We start from the raw sequence: 27,126 nt of genomic DNA on the forward strand, positions 1-27,126 counted from the left end.
AAGAAAAATAAAGGTTACTAATAACAATATCAATTTTCAAGTTCATTTCTAATATTGTTGTACTGCGACTTCCCTTCTTCTTCTTCTTCTGTTTCTTACTGTCATCCTTTTCTTTGGCGTTGTCTCTTTCATTATTCAAATTTCACTTTTTACTCCTATTTTACAAATGTATTTACCTTAACTATGTACAATTTATTGATACATAAATTTATGACATAATAAAGTCCTTACAGCACTCATTGTTATTATAATTGTACATCTCCTAATTTTTCCTATTCCATATTGAGCTTTAGCAGTTCGTGGTGCGGTACTTATCTATTTTACTAATTCGTTTTTTCACACAATTTGTCAATGTATTTCATAAATTTACCCCATTCTTTCAAGCAGGCTTCATTTCCCTGGCATCTGATCCTTGCTGTTAATTTAGCTATTTCTAAATATTTGATCAGTTTGTATTGCCATTCCTCTACTGAGGGGAGTTGTTTTTGTTTCCCCAACTTTGCCATGAGGATCCTAGCCCCGGTCGTTGCGTATAAAAAAAAAAATCAGAGTCGTTTTTGTTTATATCAGCTCCAACCATCCCCAATAGAAAGGCCTCCGGTGTTTTTTTGAAAGTATATCGTAGTATTTTTTTAAATTCGTTGTAGATGCTTTCCCAGAAATTTTTTACTTTGTCACATCTCCACCACATGTGGATAAAGTCTCCGTCTTTTTCTCTGCATTTCCAGCACTTTCTATCTCCGGTTTTATACATCTTAGCTAATCTGGTTGGGGTGAGGTACCACCTATACATCATCTTAAATACGTTCTCCTTCAACGTGACGCATGCTGTAAATTTAATTCCGGTGTTCCAAAGTTTAAGCAATTTTTCAAAATCAATATTGCGGCCTATATCAATAGCCCAGTGAATCATTACAGATTTTACTGATTCATCTTTGGTGTTCCACTCCAGTAGAAATTCATAGATCTTAGTTATCATTTTTATATTTGATTGGGTTACCCTCTTGTCTAGTTCTGAGGCCCCACTTTGAAACCCTTTATTTCTATTGTCGCTCACGAATATATTGTACAGTTGGTGGTACTTCCACCACCCCGCCAGTCTATCTTTTAACTCTTCATACGGTTTCAATTTAAAAGTTTTAGTATTTTTGTCTTCAATCAGGAGGTCTCAATAGGTAAGCCAACACCTATCAGTGTTTATTCTTTTAACCGCGAATGCTTCCTGTGTTGACAACCACCAAGGTGTTTTCCGCTCCCACCAATCCTTATATCTTAGCCAAACTTCGTATAGTGGTCTAATGATATTATGATTTAAGAAATCTCTGTGTACCTCCACTTTGTTGTACCAAAGGTACGCATGCCACCCGAATCTGTTTTTAAAGCCTTCTAAGTCAAGAATATCAATATTTTCCAAATTTAACCAGTCTTTTATCCATATTGTTGCGGCTGCTTCATAATAGAGTTTTAAATCAGGGAGTGAAAACCCTCCCCTTTCTCTTTTATCAGTAAGAAGCTTGTATTTTATTCTGGGCTTCTTGCCCTGCCACACAAATCTGGATATTATTTTCTGCCATTCTTTAAAGATCGATTGGCCCGTGATGATAGGTAGGGTTTGAAACAGAAATAACATTTTCGGGAGGAGAGACATTTTGATGGCGGCAATTCTACCCCAGAAAGATAGGTTCAATCTACTCCATGCTTCAAGGTTCGTTTTCATCTCCTTCCAGGTTGGTTCGTAATTATCCTTATAAAGATTATTATTTCTCTGGGATAACCAAATGCCCAAGTATTTAACTTTCCTCCCAACCTTAATAGCCAAATCTCTCTGGAGTTGATTTATTTGATTGTCATTTAATTTTTTCGTCATCATTTTAGTCTTATCCTTATTTATTTTGAAGCCCGCAAGGGTTCCGAATTCTTCCATCTTTTTTAATACTTCTGTTACTGAAACCTGAGGATCCTGTACTGTTACTACTAGGTCGTCGGCGAATGCCTTCACCTTATATTCTTTGATCCCATGTTTAATACCTGAGATCTTTTCTGAGTCTCTGATGTTGCTCAGCAGCATCTCCAAAGTTGAAATAAATAGGAGGGGCGAAAGGGGACACCCCTGCCTCGTGCCTTTTTGTATCTCAATGGGTTCAGGTAGTTCATTATTAATAATCAAAAATGCTCTTTGATGTCTATAAATAGCTTCAATACAATTCATGTACCTTTGGCCTATACCCCATTGGTACAGGTTGTTTTTCATAAAAAGCCATGATACATTATCGAACGCTTTCTCAGCGTCTATGAAGATTAGCGCTGCTTGTTTATTTATTTTTGTATCTAGAAACTCAATTAAGTTTAGTATATTCCTTATATTATTTCTTAATTGGCGTCCTGGCAGGAATCCTGCCTGGTCTTGGTGAATCTCAGATTTAACAGCCTTTTTAAGTCGCTGTGCCAATATATTTGAGAACAATTTATAGTCCTCATTTAAGAGGGAGATTGGCCTGTAGTTTTTCACGCTTGTACCGGTAGTGTCCGTCCCTTGTTTTGGGATTAGAGTAATGTGAGCATCTTCCCACAATCTTGGTACTTGCCCTCCTCGCATTATATTCCCCATTACCTCTCTCAGAGTTGGGATAATTTGTTGTGCTAATTTCTTATAGTAATAATTTGTAATCCCGTCTGGGCCCGGTGTTTTCCCATTTACTCCCCTTTTTAATGTTTCTCGGATTTCTTCCTCCGTTATGAGGGTTTCAAGTTGTTCCATTATATTTTGTACACTTCCGTTTCCGCCGCCTAACAAGAAGGAGCGCGGGATCCTCTCATGGGAGAGATCCTGAGCCTTTTTGGGGCTTTTTAGTGAGGAAAGCCAGGGCTAGGCAGCCTCGTCACTCAAGGAGAGGATTCCTTGAGGCAAGGAACCCGTTCGTGTCCGTTTTTTGCCTCTCCAACCCGGACACCGGACCAACTTGAAGGTCCGGAGGGGGCTGGATTGAGGCAGGGACGCCGAGGTTCATCTCGCCCCGAAAGGCGCAGCCTCTAGCTCCGCTGGGAGAGCGGCGACCCCTTCTAGGAAAAGCAGCGTCTCAGACCACCCTCCGCAACAGGGAACAGTGGAACATTACCACGCTGGGCAAGGAAGAACAGAAAGAGCAGAAAGAAAGAGAAAAAGATAAAAAGAGTGAAGGAGAGAGCTGAGACAGGAAATTTAAGGTATGGACTTTTAAGAAGCTTCTTCGGAACGCTGTTGGGGCGGTAAGGCGCTGGCTGCAAAAAACGTGGCGCATATAACCTCTATTGTCTAAATAAGAACGCTGAAAGCCCAAACACCAACCGACCCGCAAGGGGAGGGAAAGGGCGAACTGTGTATAATTTTTTTAACTGCGGTTTAAAGGTTTTGTGAAAAAGGCAAACCCTGAACATCTGAGAAAGTATACAAACGCTGACTCATAACTGCCTAGGGGGTGTATTTAAAGAGAGAGGTCTTACCCTGTTTAATAGTTACAAGGTTTCAACTGTTCAAGGAAGAACAACACAGCTCTGGGAGTTCGTAACAGCTATGCTAGCTACAAAGAATCGCCACTAGAGACTGTTAAAGGTCTGTAGCAGACTTGCTGGCTGCAAAGTTTCTTTCGGAGCCCTCTTGAAGAAAGCTAAAAGGTAAAGGTGAAGGGACCCCTGACCATTAGGTCCAGTCGTGACCGACTCTGGGGTTGCACGCTCATCTCGCATTATTGGCCGAGGGAGCCGGCGTATAGCTTCCAGGTCATGTGGCCAGCATGACAAAGCCACTTCTGGCAAACCAGAGCAGCACATGGAAACGCCGTTTACCTTCCCGCTGTAGCGGTTCCTATTTATCTACTTGCACTTTGACGTGCTTTCAAACTGCTAGGTTGGCAGGAGCTGGGACCAAGCAACGGGAGCTCACCCCGTCACAGGGATTCGAACCGCCGACCTTCTGATCAGCAAGCCCTAGGCTCAGTGGTTTAACCACAGCACCACCTGGGTCCCTCTTGAAGAAAGCTGTTACCGTCTAAATAAGAACTTGCTAAATAAGAACTACCGTCTAAACAAGAACTTGTGTATTACTTCTGAACAGTGATTGTACGATACTTGCAGAAAGGGCATAAATCTTGAACATTCGAGAAAGCTTATAAACGTTGATTAACCAATGTGTGAGAAGTTGGCTTCAAGAGAGAGGTATCAATTCGCAACAAAGTCATAAACTTCCAACTGCTTAACGAGGAACAACGTAGTTCCGGGAGACGGATAAAGAACTGCTAGTTACAAGTACTGCTGGCTTCAAAGATCCCTTAGAGACAGGTAAAGAACTGCTGGCCATAAAGAACTGCTGGAAGCCATAAAAGACTGTAAAAGAACTGCTGGTTACAAAAGCTCATTCAGAGTTTTGGGGGGATAAGGAAGCATACTCCTTCCCTCTGAAGAAAGCTGCCACCTTAATATTGGTTTGGGGAGGAAACTCCTCCCTCCCTCCCCCTTACATAGCCTGGGTTTATCTTTGGGGAATAAGTGAAGATAACTGACGAAGCTCCCTAGTTGGAGTGCTTATTAAGCTCTGCAAGTTTCTATTCAATGTGGTAAAAAAGTAGAGTCTTGACAAAGATAATTGGGTAAATTAGAGACAAAATCAACGACGACAGATATCAGACTGTGTTTTGAAATTCAAAGAGTTTAAAAGTGCACTGAAACGTAGAGAAGGGGCAGAGTGAGAAGTGGAGAAAGCTAGAGGAAGCTAGAGGAAGTGTGTGAAGTATTAAAGTGTTGAATTAAAGAGGTATAGGAAACCATCTTCAATAGATCAACTTAGACGTATATTACCAAAATGACACACAATTCTAAGAGAAACATTACGGGGGGAAGGAGAAACTCAAGGGCTGAAAATGAGACAGAAAGTGGTATGGCAAAAATTCTAGCAGAGATAAGAGAAATTAGAAAGGACGTTAAGGAAAGTGAAAAAGCCATTGGAGCTCAACTCCAAGAAGCTATTACAGAGTTAACAGGCCAAATTACTGAAATGAAAGATAAGATCAATACAGTGGAGGAACAACAAAAGCGAATGCAAAAGGATTTAAGGGAAAATAAGAAAGAGGGGGGGAAACACAAGGAACAATTAGATGACTTTAAAAAAGACAAGAAGAAATACTAGATAACCTGGCACTTTTGGAACTTAAACAAAGGGCACACAACTTAAAAATAAGAGGTCTCCAAGAAATCAAGGGAGAGATATTAAGAGACAGGATTGTGGGAGAGCTGGCTAAAATGTTAGACTTAAAAGAGGAGGAGGTGAATGGTATGATAACTAATGTCTTCCGGATAAAGGTCACCTCTCCAAAAGCAAAATCCAAAAAATACCCAGGAGACTGTTTGATAACTCTAACTTCAATTGAGATTAGAAACATTATACTAATGAAGGCCAGAGAAAAGAAATGGCAAATAGATGGAAAGAAAATTATTGTGTTTAAAGACATTCCTGTAAGGTTTTTCAGAAAACGAAATGGATATAAAGATCTAACTAGCAGCTTAATGGCTAACAAAATAAGATTTAGGTGGGAATACCCAGAAGGGGTTACTTTTTACTATAAAGAAAAGCAATTTAAAATCAAATCAGAGCAAGATATAGATAAGTTTGGCAGAAAATATGATCTGGGGACACAAGAGACACAGTTGGAAGAGATAGAAGAGGAAGCACAGAAAGAAGACCAGGACCAGTTAAGTAACGAGGAAGAGTTATAAATTTACAATTTTATTTAATAAAAATTTAATAAAGAAATTCAAAATGTCAATGAAAATAGTTTCTTGGAATGTAAATGGAATTAATGATAAAGTCAAATGAAATAAGGTGTCACATATATTAACAAAACTTAATGCAGAAATAATATGCCTACAGGAAACACACGTGACAATTAGACATCAAAGGGTCTTTAAAAATTCAAAATTGGGGAACGAATTTATATCTGGTTCCCAGAAAAAAGGGGAATAGTCATCTATGTAAAACCAAAATATGAGGCAAAGGAAATACTTAAAGACAAGGATGGTAGCTGTGCAGAAATCTATTGCGGGAGAAAAAATAATCTTGGTGGGGGTATATGCACCCAATGAACGAAAAGCGGAGTTTTACAAAAAACTAAATGAGATGTTGGCACAATTTATCGACCAAAAAATAGTAATCTTAGGAGACTTTAATGGGGTAACGTCTCTGGAAATGGACAGGTCATTGAGGAAAGTTAAGTCAGACCAGGGGAGATTTGTTGTTTAGTCGTTTAGTCGTGTCCGACTCTTCGTGACCCCATGGACCATAGAACGCCAGGCACTCCTGTCTTGCACTGCCTCCCGCAGTTTGGTCAAACCCATGTCCGTAGCTTCGAGAACACTGTCCAATCATCTTGTCCTCTGACGTCCCCTTCTCCTAGTGCCCTCAATCTTTCCCAACATCAGGGTCTTTTCCAACGATTCTTCTCTTCTCATGAGGTGGCCAAAGTATTGGAGCCTCAGCTTCACGATCTGTCCTTCCAGGGAGCACTCAGGGCTGATTTCCTTAAGAATGGATAGGTTTGATCTTCTTGCAGTCCATGGGACTCTCAAGAGTCTCCTCCAGCACCATAATTCAAAAGCATCAATTCTTCGGCGATCAGCCTTCTTTATGGTCCAGCTCTCACTTCCATACATCACTACTGGGAAAACCATAGCTTTAACTATGGTTAAAGCTATAACTATGGTATTTTTAATACATCAAAAAAATTCGGTAATCTCCCCTGTTAAAGCAGGGGAGATTACCGAATTTTTTTGATGTATTAACAGAAAGCAATGACATAGTAGATATTTGGAGGATCAAAAATCCAACGGTAAAAGAATTTACATACTATTCAGAACCCAAAACCAGTTGGAGTAGGATTGATCAAATTTGGATCCCAAAACAATGGGTTCCAAAAGCAATTAAGGCTGAAATCTTACCCAAAGTACTTTCGGATCATAACCCGGTTGCAATGACCTGGAAAATAGAAGGTAAACCCTCATTTAGATGGAGGCTAAATGACTATCTTTTAGATAATGAATTAATCCTAGAGAAAGCCAAAGAACATCTGGATTTGTATTTTGAGTCAAACTTGGGGAAAGGAACTTAGTATGGGACGCTAGCAAAGCGGTTATGAGGGGGTTCTTTCTCCAACAGAGCTGTATCCTTAAAAGGGCAAGAGAGAAGACCAAAGAAGAGATTATGAATAAGCTAAAAGAAATAGAAAAAGGCTTGGCAAACAAGCCGAATGACTTAAACTTGAAAAAAACTTATAAAATTTTACAGGCAAAACTAGACTCCACCATTACTCAAGAGGTAGAGTGGAAGATAAAATACTTAAATCAAAAAAACTTTGAGTCAGCAAACAAAGCTGGAAAATGGATGGCTTGGCAGTTTAAAAAAAGGCAAAGCCTGCTTGGCAGGGGGTTTGACTGGATGGCCCTTGTGGTCTCTTCCAACTCTATGATTCTATGATTCTATTAAAGGTATACTGTCTCTAAACATGGAGGGTTGATTTAGCTAGTGCAAACTAGTGCAAACTCCATGAATCTTTCTAAAGCCGCATAACACATTGCTAATGTTAATCTGCGTGTAATCCATCCCCTTGGTTCTATGACTTTTTATGTTCAGGCAAAGGACCATTAGAATTTACATACATTAAAAATGAATAAGTAAAATGATAATCAGCACAGAGGTAGCATTGTCTTAAGATTTAAGTGGTACAGAATGCTCCACTATTATTATTTTATAGTGGGTTATGGAAAAAGTGAATCTTCAGAAACAGTTTTGTTTGAAGAAAAGCAATTAACTCCTTGTGTTGATGTTTTGCCAACTGTTCTGCTCTTGGGAATTTTTTTTAGAAAGGTTGTAAAAATCAAACTTGCAATCTTCCTTGCTGGCACACATTTCCCCTAAGGCATGCTGCAGTTGTATTATGATGCTCAGAGACAGCTGGTGGTAGATGAGTCCCAAAAAGTTAAGGGTTGGTTCAGATAACAATGCAGAAACATCAGGTGTTTGGTGGAAGTGTAGAAAATGCAGCTGGACCAGAACGCTTTGACAGAGCTCAAAAGATGCCATTTTAGTGCTTTCCATTCAATTTGCGATGAATCACTCTCTTTGCATGTGCCCCAGTAAGATGCAGAAAGAAGTTCAAAAGCAGCCAGCTGCTTTCCTTCAAATTCAAAACAGCTCCACTTCCCTGAGGGGCAGGAAGTTTCAGTGTGGCTTGTGAGGAAAAGGTGGTATTTATGAGCCATGTGGAGTCTTAAACTAGGCATGCAACACCAATGTCTCCAGGTGTGCTGTTTTGATCTTCATACAATGACCAAAGGGGTTTGAAGCTGTGATCAGAAGCCCTCATAAGTCAGGCCTCCTGTTTGCGGAGAGACTTCTAAGTGCATTCTGTGGATGTAGCAACCGAGTAATTTCGTTGTTCCCGCAAGGGGACAATGACAATAAAGATATCTTATCTTATCTTGAATGCATTTTGAAAACTCTTCAGCTGACACACCTGTGGCCTTAGGGATGGGGATTGTGTGCATGCCCTTGTCCACACACACACTTTGACCCTTCAAGTGTTCAAGCAAATGTTTCAACATAACCACAGTGTTTTCTTGAAATATACATTTGGCCTCTGTCTAGCAATAAAGGCTTGAGACGCATTATATGGGTTGGCTGAATTAAGGGTCACATCTCTATAAATTTACATTAACTGATATGCAATATATTTAAGTCATTTATGGTCAAAATTCCCCTCTTCACAAACACAGTGGAGGTGAATCTGCTCCTGAAGTGAGACAAGAGTATCCTCCTCCTACTTTTCAGGCGACGCTACCACAATTTAAAGCATTGTACTGCAGCTCTTTCTTCACAACCCACACATTAAGGGACGGGCTGAAGAAGCCCCAGCAGGGCCACCTGTCTTCCAGCCAATGAAGTCTGGGGGGTCAGGGAGGCCACAAGGTGCTCCCTGTTTCAGATGCCCCAATGCTGGAAAAGCACGAGACCCTAAGATGCTCATCAGCATCACAAAGCCTCCTCACTGAGCTTCCCAGTTCTATCCTATTAATAAATTATTATTATTATTATTATTATTATTATTATTATTATTATTATTATTTCTGAAGGCAGCCCTATTTAGGGAAGTTTTTAATGTGTGACATTTTAATGTATTTTAATCTTTGTTGGAAGCAGCCCAGAGTGGCTGGGGAAACCCAGCTGGATGGGCGGGGTACAAATAATAAATAATGCAAAAGGCAAGACATAATCAAATTAAATTCACTCCTATAGTACAAAATGAGTAAAAAATATGCAGTTTCATTGGCTAAATCAGGAACAGATTTCAAATAATGATTTTTATATGATTTGACCCCGAAGAGGTGGGCAGACCAAGCAACTTGAGATACAAGTGGTTTGAATTGGACCAACACATCATACTCCATTCTGTATGGCTGGGAGGGCTGACAAGTCAATTGGTGGAAGCAAGTAGATGCCTAGGGAGCCCCATAGGCAGCAAAGCAGCCTTGGTTCCTATAAGCAACAGTTCATTTTCCAGCTCCATAAGACACCCATAATTCAAATGTTCACAGAATTGAGAGCTGTCTCTCGTTTCCTCAGATCAAAGTCCAAACCTAGCAGGCAGATGGCATTTCTAGCTGATTTGGAGTGCTCACGGATTAGCAATCCTTGTTGGTGACTAGGCTACACTAAAACTAAACAGATGTTGCATAGTAGGACAGCATAGCCTGTAACAATATTTTGTTAGGTATCCTAAACCTGGTCATTCTCCAGGTGGATCACGTTTGGTCAAAACATAACTTCTCTAAGTTATTTAAGCCCCTTCGCCACGACAAGGCAGTGATCCATGAAGGGGCTGGAGAAGGCCCTTCTCCACCTGGAGAAGGAATTGGCAAGCCACTCCAGTATCCCTGCCAAGAAAACTCTATGGACAAAGACAACAGGCATATAAAAGTTATGACGCTGGAAGATGAGCCCCTCAGGTCGGAAGGCGTCCAACATGCTACTGAGGAAGAGTGGAGGACAAGTACAAGTAGATTCAGAGCTGATGAAGCGGCTGGGCCAAAGCCGAAAGGTCGCTCAGTTGCGGATATGCCTGGGAGCGAAAGGAAAGTCCAATGCTGTAAAGAAAAATATTGCATAGGAACCTGGAATGTAAGAACCATGGATAAAGGTAAGCTGGATGTGGTCAAAATGAGATGGCAAGAATAAATATTGACATCCTGGGCATCAGTGAACTAAAATGGAAGGGAATGGGTGAATTCAGTTCGGGTGACTATCATATCTACTACTGTGGGCAAGAATCCCGTGGAAGAAATAGAGTGGCCCTCATAGTCAACAAAAGAGTGGCAAAAGCTGTAATGGGATGCAATCTCAAAAATGTGCAGAATGATCTCGATACGAATCCAAGGCAGACTTTTTAACATCACAGTAATCCAAGTTTATGCACCAACTACCGGTGCAGGTTTCTTCCTGCAAAGGGCACTCCGAAGTGGGTTGCCAGCGGTGGCACTAGGATCCCGGCACGGAAGCGCCAGCAACCCACTCTGTATGGCGCATCTGCAGCGTCGTTCTGCTGCACATGAGCCATACGAAGCAGGTTGCTGCCACCGGCACTCGAGCGCTGTGATCCTCTGCGATCCCGGGTTGCTGGCGGCAGCGCCGGGATCCTCGGCACTCCACAGCTCACCCGCTCGGTGCACACTTTGCTTGTTCCTGGGCGAGGGGCGGGCCAGGGAGGGGCAGCCATTGACGACCCTCCCTGGCCCGCCCCTCACCCAGGAACAAGCAAAGCGTGCACTGAGCAACATCAGGGCCTCCGCAATGGTGGTCACTCAGCGGCAGCAGCGGCCGTCGGAGGTGGAGGTGGGGAGGCAGCGCTGCCCCCCCCCAGAGTGGAGCTTGGGACAGCTTGCCCCAATTGCCCCCCTTGCTACACCCCTGCCTATTAAATTCACTTGTATATTCATACACTTCTCTAATTACTGAAATTACCCCCAATGAACTTTTGAACCTGAGAATAAAGACTCTTGAAGCTAAAGTGTGAAGTAACTTTCCAACAATTAGAACAACAACAACAACATTAAGAGAATACAACACTTCCTGCACAATTGCACACAGGATAATCTTTTGAAAATTGTTGATATTTGTCTGTTTTTCTAGTTAGATGGCAATCCATATTCATGTTTATGAAGTGCAGTATAAGATAAGAGTGATTAATGTTTTTTAAAAAAGAAAAGGAATGCAGTGCATTCAACATTGTTTCCCACATTTAAATTTTTAAATGTTGGGTGGATGGTCTCTAGAAGTATGAAACCCAGTTAACAGAACTACTCTAAAGGTAAAGGGCCCCCTGACCATTGGGTCCAGTCGTGACCGACTCTGGGGTTGCGCGCTCATCTCGCATTATTGGCCGAGGGAGCCGGCGTATAGCTTCCAGGTCATGTGGCTAGCATGACAAAGCCGCTTCTGGCAAACCAGAGCAGCACATGGAAACGCCGTTTACCTTCCCGCTGTAGCGGTTCCTATTTATCTACTTGCATTTTGACTTACTCTAGCAGCTGACAAATGTAATACAACTGTTAATTGTGCATACGTGGAAATTGCATCCCATGGGCTAAACATACTTTTTACATCACTGGGAAAGTAAAATGTTCATTTTCATATTCAGGATAGGTAAACAGGATTTCAGTCATCAGAAAGGACAGCCTATACCCAATATAATCTATATTGTATGTGCAATGCCGCAGACAATGTGTGCATTCATCTCTCTACACTTTGTAGAAACAATTCTAGGTCTCTTGTTATGACCAAAATGAAATGCCTAAAAATACAGGAGCATTTTTACTGAAACCGGAAGAACCCAACAGCTCTTGTCACCTTTTAAAAATAATGTTATGGATTTGGGAAGCACACCTCCCAAACCCTAGAAATTAATAAATGGTAGGATTTTGATTATTTGGGGTGTGAAGGGAGAAATACAAACTGCAGAGAAATTTCTGGGGTAGCCTATGAAAAACGACCTGGCCAAGCTTAGGGCCATTAAGAAGCAACAGAAGTCCATTGCATGCCATTGAGGGCCATGGGTGGTGGAAGAGTTGTCCTTCCTTCTGCTCTGAGTTGTGAACAGAGACAGGAGTTTGCAAGCTTGCCAGGTTTGAGGTTTGAGGTGAGAGGAAAAGGGAGTCTGGTAGCAAGGGGTTCTCAAGTTATCTAAGCTGAAAATGCTTTGCATCGAGCTTCTGGCTTCATATATACTAAATACAGGGGCATTACTGGCTCACTGACTTTTCGGCCAGCTCTGAAATCATTTTTAAAGGCATAAACAATATTGTTAGTTTCAAAAAGTTAAAAACAGTACAGTGAGAACTGAAGCAAAAGGTGATGAGTCTGTCAAATTGTAATCGAAACCAGTACCAAGAACAGGATTACATCCCTAGTCCCCACTTGACTCCTCAGGGTATCCTTTCTTCAGGAGGAAGAAGCAGTTTCCATTGAGATCACTGCTTGTTCTGCCAAATGCAGCTCTTTTTAAATATATCAGGGCAAAAGGAATGAGGAGGTGGAAGGTGAACCAAAGAACCTTTATTACAGAAAACAAAACATACATACCCAATGTCCCCAATCTGCTCCCTGGGTAGCGAGGACATGCACCCTATCTCAGTTCTCCTCTTCCCCTCCCAAATGCCTGCCTTTTATAGAGAGCCTTCTCTTAAATGAGAAGGTCTCTTCCCTTAAAGAAACATCCACACAGAAGCTAAGTTTGGGGCGCAGCACGGCTGTGGGGAGAACTCTAAGACCTTACCTTCCAAGTCCCGGACTGCAGAATCCAAGACCGGCAGCCGCATGACACCAGAAGTTGCCCATCTATGGGCACAAAAAATGGCCGCCGCCGACACCGGTAGTCGCATCTACGCACTTCCGGACATGCGTAGACGCGACTTTCGAAGCTGGCGTCGGCCATTTTCGGTGCCCATAGGAAAAAATCAGGGGGGGAAATCAGGGGGGAAATGGCTGCCGACAGGAGAAAATAACGGAGAAAAACAGGAGACGAAGTGATACGGGGGATATAACAACAACAATAAGCAACAACAACAGAGGAAACTGTGAGAATGATCAGGAACATACCAGAGAGCAAATCCTATTGAACTCAGAGGGACTTACTTCTGGGTAATAATGCTTAGGATTGCAGTGTAAGGCTGCCCAGTCTTTACTCAGTTACCTAGGAGCAGTGGTGTCTTTTTTTCCTAAAAAATGTTTAGGGGTACTCTCTTTTTGACTCAAGAAAACCACCATTTTATAGTGCAAATCGGGGAAAATAAATGCAGTAAATGGGCAAAACTGCAAAGATGCATACCCCTGCATCCCCGGCAGCGCCATCCCGGTGGGGTGCCATCGTGGCTGTCCCCCACCCACGCTGGGCGCCATGACCCTGCAGTTAGTGTGCCATGTCCCCAGGATGCGCGCCAGCCCTCCCCCCCTGCTCTCCACTACCACCACCCACTGCCTGCATCCCCCAAGAAAAAAGCACAGCCTAGGAGGAAGCTCTATTGAATACAGTGGGACTTACTTCTGAGTAGACACATAAAGACTTACAGTGTAAGACTCCATTCACAATAAAGGTAAACATTCCACATGTTTCTTAATAAATGGCTGGCTGCTGAAGCATTGCAATGAAAGGATTTAAAGTGGGTTGGTGACATTGTCCTTCAAAATATAGGAAAGACTTCAGATGCCAGTTTCACCATTTCCCTCCTTTAGTGGAGGTATTTTATTGTCAGTATAAACTGGACTCCATTTCTGCATCTATACGTGCGCACACTACTTTTAATTGTTCTCTGGGACATGGAGGGGAGGAAAAAGGAAAAGCAGGGCATTCCAGGATCAAATCAGAAACTGAGATGGCTTCTGTAATTCTGGAACTGTCCCTGGAAAATCGGGACATTTGGAGGGTATGCTAAGCAGTTTGCAATGGAAACCACTTCCCCTCCTAGAGAAAGCAGAGTCTCCACTACTCCTTAACTGATAGGTTCAGTTGAAACTGCTGCTAAAATGGAGGTGGAAAACTAAAGAATCATAGTTTTAACCAGGGTTTCAGTGCAAACTCCTTCCTGATCAGGATAGGGTTTGCATTGAAATTCTAAACAGGATTGGACTCCCTGCCTGTTCACTCTTGATTTCCTCAGGTTTTGGGTGTGTGACCTAGTTCCCAGTGGGGAATTAGTTCATGCATCAGAATGTAGTGGAACTGAATTCAGCTGATGCATGGAAGTTCAATTCTGTTTTCTGCTTGGATTGGCAACCATGTCTCCCACTGTCCCACATCTAATGTGATATATCATGTCAAGCAGAAGGCTAGGCTAAAATCCTTCTCTCTGGCATCCAAACTATCTATGTGTCAGGATTATTTATTGGATAGAGAAGCATTCAGTCATATGAGTTTAAAATGGCACAACCAGACACAAATTTACCTCCTCTGTGAGAACTAGGCCTTTACCAGCTTCGTAAAAACTGTGGGGTGTGATTCACAGAGCAGTCAAATACAACATTCCTAGAGTGGACATAAAAAGGGGGTGTCTGGACCAGACAGTTGGAACTTCCTGTTTCCTCCTGGGCTGGGACAAACTTCTTCTACATGTGACCAGAGGTGTGACCTCACCTGTGAAGGTAACAAAATAGCACAGGGGAGGCAGCCATCTCTCTCTCTGACTCCATTCCTCAAAGAAGCAACATCTCCTTAGCCTGAGATGCTCCCTTGGCTTCCAGCCAAGAGAGGACAAAGAAACTATCTCCTTATAAGATAGATTCCACATGTATATATTTTGTAACCAAAGTCTGCCTTCTGGGATCCATTTGTGAACAGAATGTGTGAGTAAACTCTTTTATACAAGACTGTGTCATGACTATTCTTTTTAAGAGGGAATAAAGGGGAATTTATGCAAGAGGCATATGCAAGCGTGGCAAAGCTGTGTAAGTTTAAAAGGGGGGATGTTACTCTGCTAAAAGGTAGAACTTGTTAACAATATATCCTCTCCTGCCTCCTTGAACATTCCCACAAAAACACCTTTAAACAGGTGCCATCAGTGAAAAAGCCCTGCTTCATCAGATGATCTAAGTAAGTGGGATATATTATTTCTTACAGAAGAGAGCCACTCTGAGATACATTAGTTCCCAGACATCTTGGAGTATAAAGATTAACACCTTGAGCATTACCTGAAACTTATGGAATGTTTACATAACTGCTTACTCCACATCCAATGTGCTCCAACTGCTAGTTTTTAAAAGCTGCATTCACACACTAGTAACAATTCCTATGGATCCTGTAGTTTATTGACAAATATGGCTATTTGATGCTTCCCCCCCCCCTCACCAAACCAACTTCAATATGATTAGAAAAACTGGGGGCAGAGTCAGGGGGGAAGGAAGGCTCTCCCACACCCGGTGTGGCATGTCGCAGGGCGGGGCAAACTGCCCAGCAGCACATGCGCAGCACTGCTACGTACACCGCATGCGCGTGTGCAGCTACGTACGGCAGAGGGATCCTTTGCTCGCAGCTGCAGCAGCAGCAGCACTGTCCTCCACTCACAGCTGCAGTGGCAGCGGAGGGATCCTCCGCGGCCCGGTGCAGTGGGGCGAGCCCCCTGTGGGGTGCAGCCTTGTCATCTCCCTCAGAGATGGCACCCAGCGTGGGCTGCCCCTGCCCCCCTTCCTCCACCACTGGGCAGAGTAAGTGGTGATGTGAACATAGCCTAAGAGCCATCACACAGGTGCAGATGAGCAGAAGCAGAAAGGTCCTGCATAGCAGGTGAAGACAACCCCATCTCCTCTCTGATGTGAACACCTCTGTGCAAATGAGACTTGACATAACCTGCTGCATTTCAGACTACTAATTTGAACACACCCTTGGCAGAAGATGAAGGGGTCGTTTCAGTCCAGTTGTAATCAGCACCAGTTACAGTAACTATTGTACTGCTGCATTTACTAGTTCAATGCACAGTTTATTACAGATGTCTTAATAGGAAGTCACCAGGCCACCAATATTCATGAAGGAAATAGGAGGGCTACCAAAACCACTTCTCTCTTGTTTCCACCTGTCTTGGAAGAGAAGAAGGGCAGTTGTACCTGAAAACAATTTTGTAAAGCTATACACCCATTTCCCCCCTGAATGTGGATGGACTATTTGATCAGTATTTTAATCATGATCCCCAGGTAGCATTTGATCTTGTTGTGCTTTTCCATTTTCACAGCTCTAGACTCCTGGCTGAGATGCAAAATTCACTTTCAATAGAAGCAGCTGCTGCCACTGTGATACAATCAAATGCAAAAGATCAAGCAAACTCCTGGTCTGCTAATATGCTCATGACTAGGGACAGCCCAGTGCTCCCAGCTGGTACAGGGAAGGCTCCTTCATGATGTGCAGATCTGGGTAATACTCAGTGATGATTTTAGTTTAAAAAATTGCTTACTGGCCCTCATATTGATAAAAATGCTGTTGGGAACTAGAAGAAATAGCTGCTATGGGTGGCGTGTCAGGAGAGAAGTTAGGATACCAGTGAGTACCATTTTAAAAAGCAGTGACAGTACCCAACCTATTCAGGGCTCTGACTTGGCCTTGAGGTTTATAAAATTATGAATGCTGTAGTGCTTGCTCCAGCAGCACATATACTAAAATTGGAATGAAACAGAGATGAAGAGTAGTGAAATCACACACACACACACACACACACACACACACACACACACACGCACACATATCCCCACTGCCTGCCAAGAAAACCCTCCAATCTGGCTCTAAACATTAGGGGAAGCTTTTGGAAGAGTTGTCTGCAGTTTCATTCCCTTCACAAAATCCAGCTAGCTCTGACATGGGGCATGGAGCTGCCAGCACTCCCTGCCTTGATCGCCTCTCTTCTGACCTCTGGCAGAAATTTGGGAAGATACAGCACAATAATGCTATGGCTGACATTGTGGCATTTATTTACTTAAAGGATTTCTGCCCCGCTTTCCACATAAGACAAGGCAGACAGAAAAAAATAACATAATGATTCTGGTCAATAAAAATAGTACAAAAATGAAAAACAACAAATAAAATAGTAGATTAAAAAGCAAGAGTGAGCTAGTCACTAAAAATTCACAAACACTAATCAACCTGTTAAATTGGGTAGGAGAGGCCTACAGAAATCTTCAATGACCACTGAAATCCTGAGAGAATGGGACAGATGGCCTTAAAAAATACAAAAGAAGGTGGCAGGTAACTATGTCTAGGGAAACTACCAGCTGTGAGCGACCAGAGCACCTGAAGAAGGAACACCGAAGAAGCTCTGGGCATGCTTGTGTGGAAGACATTGGGGTTCTTCAGAAACCGTGGTCTAAGCAAATTAGGGCTTTAAGTACTGGCAAAATATACACAGTGTAGTTAAAAATGTGTCTGCTGCATTTTGCCCCACTTGCAGTTATGGATGCTCTTGAAGGGAAAATCTAGGATTATTCTAGAATCACAACAATAATCTAACTCCATTGTGACAGGATGTGCCTTCAGCAGACAGGTTCTATCTAACTGTGCTTTCCACCAGTTTTTCCAGAACAGACATTAAGCTAAACAGCTCTTAAATTTATGTTCTTATTACATACATTTATATTTACTACAAGGAGAAGCTATCATACTACAAATATTCATGTTACACCTGTATTTCATAAATTCAATTAGCAAAAGTAATTTACCTCTGTATTTCACTCTTCATTATCTGCCATCTCGACTTAACTGAACCATTGCACCTGACTTGCATGCTTCCTGGAGCATCTGGCTGACCTGTTTTGGAAACAGGATTCTGTCAATTAGATTTTTATTGAATTTCACATTATTTAACAAATTAACATCAAATTTAATACAGTTTTTAAAAGTGATGTCCCACCCTTCCATGCTGCATTATACCTTTATTTAGTTCATTACAATTACAATTATAATAATTTTTCTTCCACTGCTCATATTTGTATCCTGCTTGCAATGCCAAATATCTTAAGCTTGTTTTCTCCTGCTCTGGAGGCTAGGACCCAAACCAATGGCTTCAAGTTACAAAAAAGGAGATTCCAACTAAACATCAGGAAAAACTTTCTGACAGTAAGAGCTGTTTGGCAGTGGAATGGTCTCCCTTGGGAGGTTGTGGACTCTCCTTCCTTGAAGGTTTTTTAGCAGAGGTTGGATGGCCATCTGTCATGGATGCTTTAGCTGATATTCCTGCACTTCAGGGGTTTGGACCAGAGGACCCTCGGGACCAGGGGAGGGAATATGGGCAGGGGAGGGGGGACAAAATGAAGTTTTTGAGTACCCAATTCATAGTTTTTATATTACTGATTTTTAGATACGGGATACTGCTAACTTCAATAGGAAATTACCTGTTTCTTGCTTCTGTCACAACTATTCGGAGGAGGTTTACAAATAAAGGGCAATTTTCTTCACTGAGCCTTTAGAGTTTTCTCTTTGGTGTGTAATTCAAAGAAGTGCTTTCCAGGTCAGAGAGTTTCTAGCTCTTGCGTGTGCATTGAGGGAAGTCACTGAGAGGTAAACACTTCAGCAATGTTTTTCTAAAAAAAATAGAAATACTGCTTGCATATGTCTCTATATTAAACAATTTTGCATTAAAGAAATGCCCAAGCTATGCATGGATGCAGACCTGCCTACACACACGCCGAAGCCAGTGTGATTTCTATATGCTTTATGACAGGGGTTCTTGGGGCCCCTGTCATAAATTGTATGCAACATTTTGTGTGTCTGTTTTTATGTGCATTTTCCTGGGATGGGGCTCCATAGCTTTCATCAGATTCTCAAAGGGGTCCATGACCACTGCTGTGACGTGTGGAATATGCTCTGGTTTATTCTGAAAGAACAGCTGGGAGTAGGCAGTACTCTTCTAAGCCCCAACAACGCTTATCATTTTATGTCTGCTAGTTATGGCAAGGAGCTGAATTTTCTTGGGTAGTTATATTTTTAACTAGAACTCCACTGGTGCATCACCAGACAAGCTGACGAAGATGGCGGTGCATCACCTCTCCGTTTAAGCTCTGTACTTACCGGTTTGTTTTACCGTTTTTAAAGCCTTTTTAAAGCCTTTTAAAGCCTTGTCAAGTCCTCTTCTAGGCTTTTTCTTTATCTTTTATCTTCTATTCTTTTAATTACGTCTTAAACTTTTACTCGGAGAAATGAGGGAATGAGGGAGTGAGGGAGTTTCTAGCTATCTCCAGCTATACCACATCCATCTTGTGGCTGTCTCTCCCAGCGTATACTCCCTACATACTCCCTGTTGCAATTCCTCATTTACTGAACAGAACTGAATTGAATTTTAACCGAACTGAGGTTTCTTAACCCCAAGTGACCTTAAACAAATATGGTGACGACCAGGAGCGGATGTAAAACTTCAGGAACTACCTTGCTCGATGAAAGATCAAAAAAAGCTAATAAAGCTAATAAAGCTACTTTAAAGAAAGCACAATCTCTAAGGAAGGTGCAAACAAAAATTACTCGCTTCTACTCGAATAAGGGAAAAACTGAGATTACTAGAAACCAGCAGGATATAGAAACTCCTCCTCCCCCCTCCGTTACTAAGGCTTCGAGCTGCTACAACGATGGGCAGATCCTGCAGAGAAAAGACTGCGTCGAGGAAAGCCATAATAATGGATTAAATGCACTCAAAACATCCTCAATGCTATCTGATACTGATGTTGCACCATCTCTGATTCTGAGTGCTAAACTCCAAGTTCCCCCTGAATTATCCCAAAACCAAATAATGGAGAACTTTATGCTAAAACAAATTTCAGATCTTTCTTCGGGAAATACCAGATCACTTAAAGGCTCCCTACCCCAGCCCCCGATGAGAGACGATGAGGAAGTTTCAATTATTAAATGGCTTGCCCTCTTAACTGAGGACATTGAACTTATAAAATCTTATTTGGCCATTTGTACGAAAACCCTGACCACCGTGACAGACATCTGTAAAATCTTCTGGAGTAAATCTACCGGTGGTGTGCCAGAAATGGCTAGCAATAAATCCCCTCATGTCTCCTGCAAAAATAGATCTCTAAGGAAAGCTAAGAGATCTGGTAGATTTAAAAACCACAAAAGAAGACTACTGAACGGTAAGAAGAGTAAGAATGTCAAAAATTATAAAACAGTGCAATACAAAAAAATGGATTTTAAAAAGCTTTTTAATCTCCTTGAAAGTGCTCCAACTACTGGAAGCAGAAGGAACCCAGTGAGGTCGACCGCTGGGAAGTCACCTTTACAAGAACCCCCTCTCAACCTCTGTTCCGAGTGTGCATTGGACTGTCCGGGTCCCCTACCAGCACTAATCCCTCAGCAAGAACCCTTGATCCAGGATCCTTGGTCCTATGTATTATCAGCTGGAAAAACAAAACCTCGTAAGGAAAAGACCATGAAAATTAATAACTGGAAACTAGTGCTGTCTTCAAACAAGCTAGTCCTTTCAAGCTATCCTAAACCTCCAGGTGTCCTGTCTCAAGAGGAACGTAAAGATCATTTGTTAAACTTTCTAAAGACCAGCGTGCCAGATATCCCTATTAACTTCACAGACTTGGAAAGGGTGGAATATCTATACTTTGATGGTTCCCTAGCCAGAGCAGTGGTCACATTCAGTGATTGGAGAAGGGTAAAATTAGTGTATAAATATAGAGATTTCCTTAAAAAAAGAGGCGTAAGAGTCTTAAGGCATTTTATAAATGAGATACCCCCAATTCCCCTTTTCCCTCATTTGGCTCATACCCCAATAATTTCCCAACAAAAGACTGATCAATATGAACTAATCAATATATATTCAGCCGATGATGACCCTGATCATCCGTCGGGTCTGCTCGCTAAGAACCATCAAAAGCCGAACTCTCCTGAGGTAGTAAACCAGGCTAACGACCTTGACAGTTTTGAAAATAATTTACTTTATTCTTATAGCGCCCTTCCTCAGGAAGCTCAGAGTGAAATACTTCAAAAACTTGACACTCTTCGCTCCTGCCTGGTACATCTGACAAAGGAACAGGCAGCTCCACCTAAGTTAAACACGCCCGACTATGTCCCAAACTCTGCCTCATATCTATATCATCATGAGTTAGACCTGTGGGCCAGGAAACCTGCTGTTCCGCCATCTCAAATGGTCAGAGCAGAGATGAACCCACTCCCTCAGAACCGAATGATGAAAGGCCTTCCCCTGGACACAATTCCGATGCATCCCTTCTCCGAGGCAAATATGGCCACCTCCTTAGCTTGGGAAAAAATGAGAGAGCTCAATGAGTCTGAACTGGGATCCCCAAATAAAGCGCCTAGCCCAGATGCCTCTATCAACATCTCTATTAAGCCATTCCCCTCTAATGTAAGCAAGTTGAACACTTCTCCAGATATCATTGAACGGGCTCCAGAACCGGTCGTTTCCGCGGACTGGACAATTGGAAACAAACAGAGGAATTACAAATGACCCCAGGAGAACTTTATGCAAACCCTTTTGCCAGTATTGAGTCAAAGCGAATCGTCTACTTCTTTTTCATCTGTAAATCCTTCCCGTATAGCCGATCCCCGAGTCAGCCCTGCTTCCTCTGCCTGTGAAGGGGACTCGAAATGCCCCCTGAAAACCACCCCGGGGAGTCTGTGTCTGCTTTCCTGGAACATTGCTGGCTGGGAGAATAAAGCCAAGGATCTTGACTTTATTGATTACCTTAACGGCTTCGACCTTATACTCCTCCAGGAAACCTGGCTTGCGAATGTGGTAAATATTGCTGGATTTTCTTCATTCACTGTCCCAGCATATAGACACCTTCCTAAAGGTCGCTGTAAAGCCGGTCTTCTGACCTTAATCAAACATAATCTGCCATTTGAATTAACTGTTTTGGGCAACTTTGCCCCTATAGCTCAAGCCTTTCTAATAAGCACAGTAATGGAACAGCTGGTTTTAATAAATGTGTATCTCCCGCCATCAGAGGATGAAACTATTCTAAATGACAACTGGTCTAGGATGACAGATATTATGCTCTCCCTTACAAAATCTCTGCCTTTTGCCCAATTCATTATTATGGGGGATCTAAATGCACGAATAGGGGCCTCTAACCACCAAATTGCTTCCCAGCTGGGACTGGAAGACCATGATATCCTACCCCCTCCTCTTTCAGTCCCTCGCTCCTCTAGAGACTGCAAAGCGAACAGAGCAGGCTTAAAGCTCCTGGAGTTCTGCATTGTTCATAATGTTGTCATTTTAAATGGTATGAACAACTTCCCAGACGATAATGAATTCACCTTCATTTCACCAAGGGGCCGTAGTGTTATAGACTACTGTGTCTGCTCGTTAAATCTCCTAACAGCTGTTAGTCATTTTTCTATTGGAGTCCGTACTGAAAGTGACCACTCTCCTCTATTGCTGACTATCCAATGTGAATCCGATACTAAGGTCTCGCAATCTAGTCACTCTGATCACTCTTCTTACAACGTCCTTAAACGGATTAGGTGGTCAAACGAATCTGAGGGGACGATTACTAAACTCTTGACTTCCGATAGAATGTTATTTTTGAGAGCTTCCCTTATCAACTCTGACTCGCCATATACAGCACTCTCAACCTATTCACAAGTGATAGATCAGTGCGATACAATAGCTAAACCTATAATTGCTACCCCCTCTAATCGTCTTTCTTGGTTTGATCGGGAATGTTATACAGCGAAAAGATGCCTTAGAATAGCCTTCAGTGACTTTCACAAAAAGAGTGATGAGATAAGCAAAACAACTTATTTTGCTAGTAGGAAGATATACAACGAACTTATAGTCAGGAAAAAACACGCATATTATCTAAAAAAATGGTCACGTTTAATTATCGCTATAAATTCGAATGACCATAAAACATTTTGGCAAATAACCTCCAGTCATCTAAATAATAATCTATTTCCTACTGCCCCCACTATTTCCCAACAATCCTGGGTCGATTATTACAGCAAAATATTCAATGACTCAGTTTACCCCCCTCCTGCTGATGATGAGCCTATTCCTTTAAACACTCCAAACTGGCCCCCGGTAAGCATTGGCGAGATAAAGGTTTTGATTGGAGAATTAAAACCTGGAAAGGCCCCAGGTCTTGATGGGATCCCTGTTGAGATCCTGAAAAAGTATGTCAATTGGTGGGCACCTCCACTTGCTAATCTGTTCACGCTTATTGATAAAACAGGAATAGTACCGAACTCTTGGCTGACCTCTATAATATTTCCAATATATAAAAAAGGTGACCCTGAGCAGCCATGTAATTACCGACCTATTAGTTTACTATCTACTATATGTAAACTCTACTCAAAACATCTAGAGAGATACTTATTAGATTGGATGAAAAAGAAAAGAATTATTGGTCCTGAACAGATTGGCTTTACAAAACATAAATCGACAGTAGACCATTGTCTATTATTGGCATCCCTAGCTGAAAAATACACGAAATCGGACAAGGGGAAGCTATATGTGGCCTTTATCGATTTAAAGTGCGCTTTCGATTCAATTCCAAGAGGTCTATTATGGGATAAATTGAAAACTTCCGGGATGGAAACCCGCCTACTTTTTCTGATTAAAAAGCTACATTCCAACACTAAAGGTCAGGTGAAGTTTTCCCTTGATGGTCATTTATCTACCAGCTTCACAATCACTAAAGGGGTTAAACAAGGTTGTATACTTGCTCCACACTTGTTTAACCTATTCTTGAATGATATGAAACAACATTTATCTGCTGTAAATGGCCACCCTCCCAGATTAGATACCAAAGCAATCCCTACCCTCTTGTACGCAGACGATACTGCTCTCCTCTCCTATTCCAGAGTTGGGCTACAAAGATATTTAAGAGCATTCTCCAATTACTGTGAAGTGAATCACCTAGCAATTAACTACTCCAAGTCAAAGATTCTTGTTTTTTCTAAAAGTTGGTGTCCATTCAATTGGTCGATTGGAACCCAAAAAATGGAGCAAGTTAAATGCTATAAATACTTGGGTGTCACCTTTCACTATAACTTAAAATGGGTGACCCATCGCAACAGAACAATTAATTTAGCAAGATGCTCGGTTGCACAAATCAAGCGCTTTCATTTTCTTGGTGGGAATCAATTTGTACCTGCAGCAATTGCTGCCTATAAGGCAAAATCCGCCTCCCAGCTTCTATACGGGATCCCCTTATGGATATCCAGCTTTAACAACAAAGTAGAAGGAGTCCAATCATCCTTCTTTCGGCAAATCCTTGGAGTACCAAAATGTGTGCCATACCTGGCTATCTGTGCAGAATTGGGCCAACACCTTCTTGAATACCGATCCAGATAGCCTGATATCCTATCTTCTGAAAGATAGCCACAGCTTTACATGGTTCTCTAATATTTCCAACAAACTTAGGCAACTAGGCCTTTCCGTGGATTCCCTCCTGACATATGAGGATTCATATATCTTTACTCTTATTAAGCAGAGACTGCTTGATATTGAATTCCAGAAACTTCATCCTGCCCAACCTCTAGTATGCTCGCCTGCCTTCCTGGGGCTGCCGCCGCACCAAGGATTGATACCTAATTATTTATATGACCTGGTATCTCCTTTTTATCGCAGAGTATTTATGTTGGCCCGTCTAAATGCTTTTCCATCCTCTGTGTTAGCCGGAAGACTCAAAGGCATCCCCTACTGGAATAGATTATGCCCTTGTGGCCAGAAAGAGGTAGACTCTATGGCTCACATGATTCTGGACTGTCCCCTTTCTAATTTCTTTTATTTTGGCCCCCTCTTATCCTTTATGAGACCTGGAACCCTCCCCAACAAGGAAACAGTGGTCCAGCTCTTGCTGAGGGATGACTTCCCCAAAATTACCAGAATTATGGCCCACTACTTGTCCAGAATTTATGTAATTAAAATCAGTACATCTAGCCTTCAACAATGATAGCTGAGGATCCCTTGTGTGCCTCTTCCTCCTCCTGCTCACCATTATTTCTGTATGATGTAGAGTTACTATTTATACTAATGTCCTATATGTTTTATATGTTTTGTCTTTGTTTTTATATTTTATATATATGCCAATAAAGGTGTTGAAATTGAATTGAATTTTAACTAGAAAGCAGCTAGTCCACCAAGGGGAGAACACTTTGGTGCTGCTAATGCAGCAGCTTGACTTCCTTCCCTCGAGACAGATGGATGCCAACAAAAAATAGCTAACCTGTGTTAAGTAATCCTGGTTATATGGGGAGTTGCCTGCTTAAAAATACAGGCAACTCCCCATTTGTGTGTGATGGGACGCATGTAAGGCTGCCCCGTTCCAGTGCTTCCCTGTTCCACTGCCTTCCGGTGCCAAAAATGTCTCATACATCAGTGGTCGTCTGCAAATGGGGAGTTGCTTGTATAAGATTAATCTTCAAAGTGGGTGGAATCAAACTTACACAACAACTTCACAAGCTCATCAAAAAAATCTGGGAAAGAGAAGCAATCCTAGCAGACTTTATGGATGCCAAAATTATCAATCTCTTTTTAAAAGGTGACAGAACTGATCACGGAAACTATCAAGGCATCTCTCTATTAGCTGCGGCTGGCAAAATTCTTGCAAGGATCTTAGCAAACCTTCTCTTAACAATATTTGAGGTGACCCTTCCTGAATCCCAAAATGGTTTTCGGCATTCTAGGGGGACAGTGGACATGATTTTCACCGCTCGACAGCTTCAGGAAAAATGCAGAGAGCAAAACCAAACCCTGTATATGGCATTTCTCGACCTGACTAAGGCTTTTGACACTGTAAATAGTAATGCCCTGTGGACTGTTCTGAAAATTGGCTGCCCAGATAAATTTGTAAACATCATTTGGCTCCTCCATGATAATATGACAGCAACAATCGCAGATAACAACGGCTCTCAAAGTGAACCATTCAAAGTGGGATCAGGTGTTAAACAGGGTTGTGTTATTGCCCCAACTCTATTCATTATTTTCATTGCCATAATCCTACACTTTGTCGACGGGAAACTCCCCACCGGAGTAGAAATCATATATCAAACAGATGGAAAGCTCTTCAATCTGAGAAGGCTGAAAGCAAAAAGTAAGGTTACTGTAACTTCCGTCATAGAGCTTCAGTATGCTGATGACAACGTAGTGTGCGCACGCTCAGAGGATGACCTCCAAACCACCCTAAATATCTTCGCAGAAGCTTACGAAAAGCTTGGCCCGTCGCTCAACATCCAAAAAACCAAAGTGCTTCACCAACAAATATGAAATAACCCCCCTGCAGGGCCACAAATCCAACTCAATGGTGTAACATTGGAAAATGTCAATAACTTCTACTACCTAGGCAGTTATCTTTCCACAAGGGCCAACACTGATGTGGAAATCCAGCATCACCTGAGCTCTGCGAGTGCGGCTTTCTCCCGACTGAAGTGCAGAGTGTTTGAGGACCGGGACATTCGCAGGGAAACTGTCAGGGGACCACCAGGGGTCAGCGGAGAACCCAGGAAGGTGGGACCAAGGCTCTCTGAGATGGAAGCAGCCCAGGATGTTAGTGCCTTGCCACATCCCTTAGAAAATGGTGCTGAGCCAGAGGAAGCCTGGCTAGATGCGCACCTGTGAGAACCTAGAAAGGAACGCTGTGATCACTAAAAGTCAGCAGGGGTATCTGAAAAATAGGTCATGTCAGACTAATCTGATCTCATTTTTTGACAGAATTACAAGCCTGGTAGATGAAGGGAATGCTGTGGATGTAGCCTATCTTGATTTCAGCAAGGCCTTTGACAAGGTGCCCCATGATATTCTTGTAAAGAAGCTGGTAAAATGCGGGCTAGACAATGCTACCATTCAGTGGATTTGTAACTGGCTGGCTGACCGAACCCAAAGGGTGCTCATCAATGGCTCCTCCTCATCCTGGAGAGTAGTGACTAGTGGGGTGCCACAGGGTTCTGTCTTGGGCCCACTCTTATTCAACATCTTTATCAATGACTTGGATGATGGGCTTGAGGGCATCCTATGCAGGTTTGCAGATGACACCAAATTGGGAGGGGTGGCTAATACCCCAGAGGATAGGATCACACTTCAAAATGACCTTAACAGATTAGACAACTGGGC

The 27,126-nt window shown here is 42.3% G+C and overlaps 1 protein-coding gene across 1 annotated transcript; it reads left to right on the plus strand.

Annotated features, from left to right (window-relative positions):
- Positions 1 to 19,425: 19,425 nt before the first annotated feature.
- Positions 19,426 to 21,516, plus strand: LOC148683061 (uncharacterized). Its single transcript, XM_088660185.1, has one exon. It carries the CDS (start codon positions 19,426 to 19,428, stop codon positions 21,514 to 21,516), a length of 2,091 nt encoding a protein of 696 aa, XP_088516311.1.
- The last annotated feature ends 5,610 nt before the right edge of the window (positions 21,517 to 27,126 follow it).

The sequence above is a fragment of the Zootoca vivipara genome, unplaced genomic scaffold (assembly GCF_965207765.1).
Source record: "Zootoca vivipara unplaced genomic scaffold, rZooViv2.hap1.1 HAP1_SCAFFOLD_19, whole genome shotgun sequence".
In the NCBI taxonomy this organism is placed as follows: domain Eukaryota; kingdom Metazoa; phylum Chordata; class Lepidosauria; order Squamata; family Lacertidae; genus Zootoca; species Zootoca vivipara.

Coding starts and splice junctions, on each gene's coding strand:
- LOC148683061 (XM_088660185.1), top strand. CDS start 19,426: ATGGTGACGACCAGGAGCGGATGTAAAACTTCAGGAACTACCTTGCTC.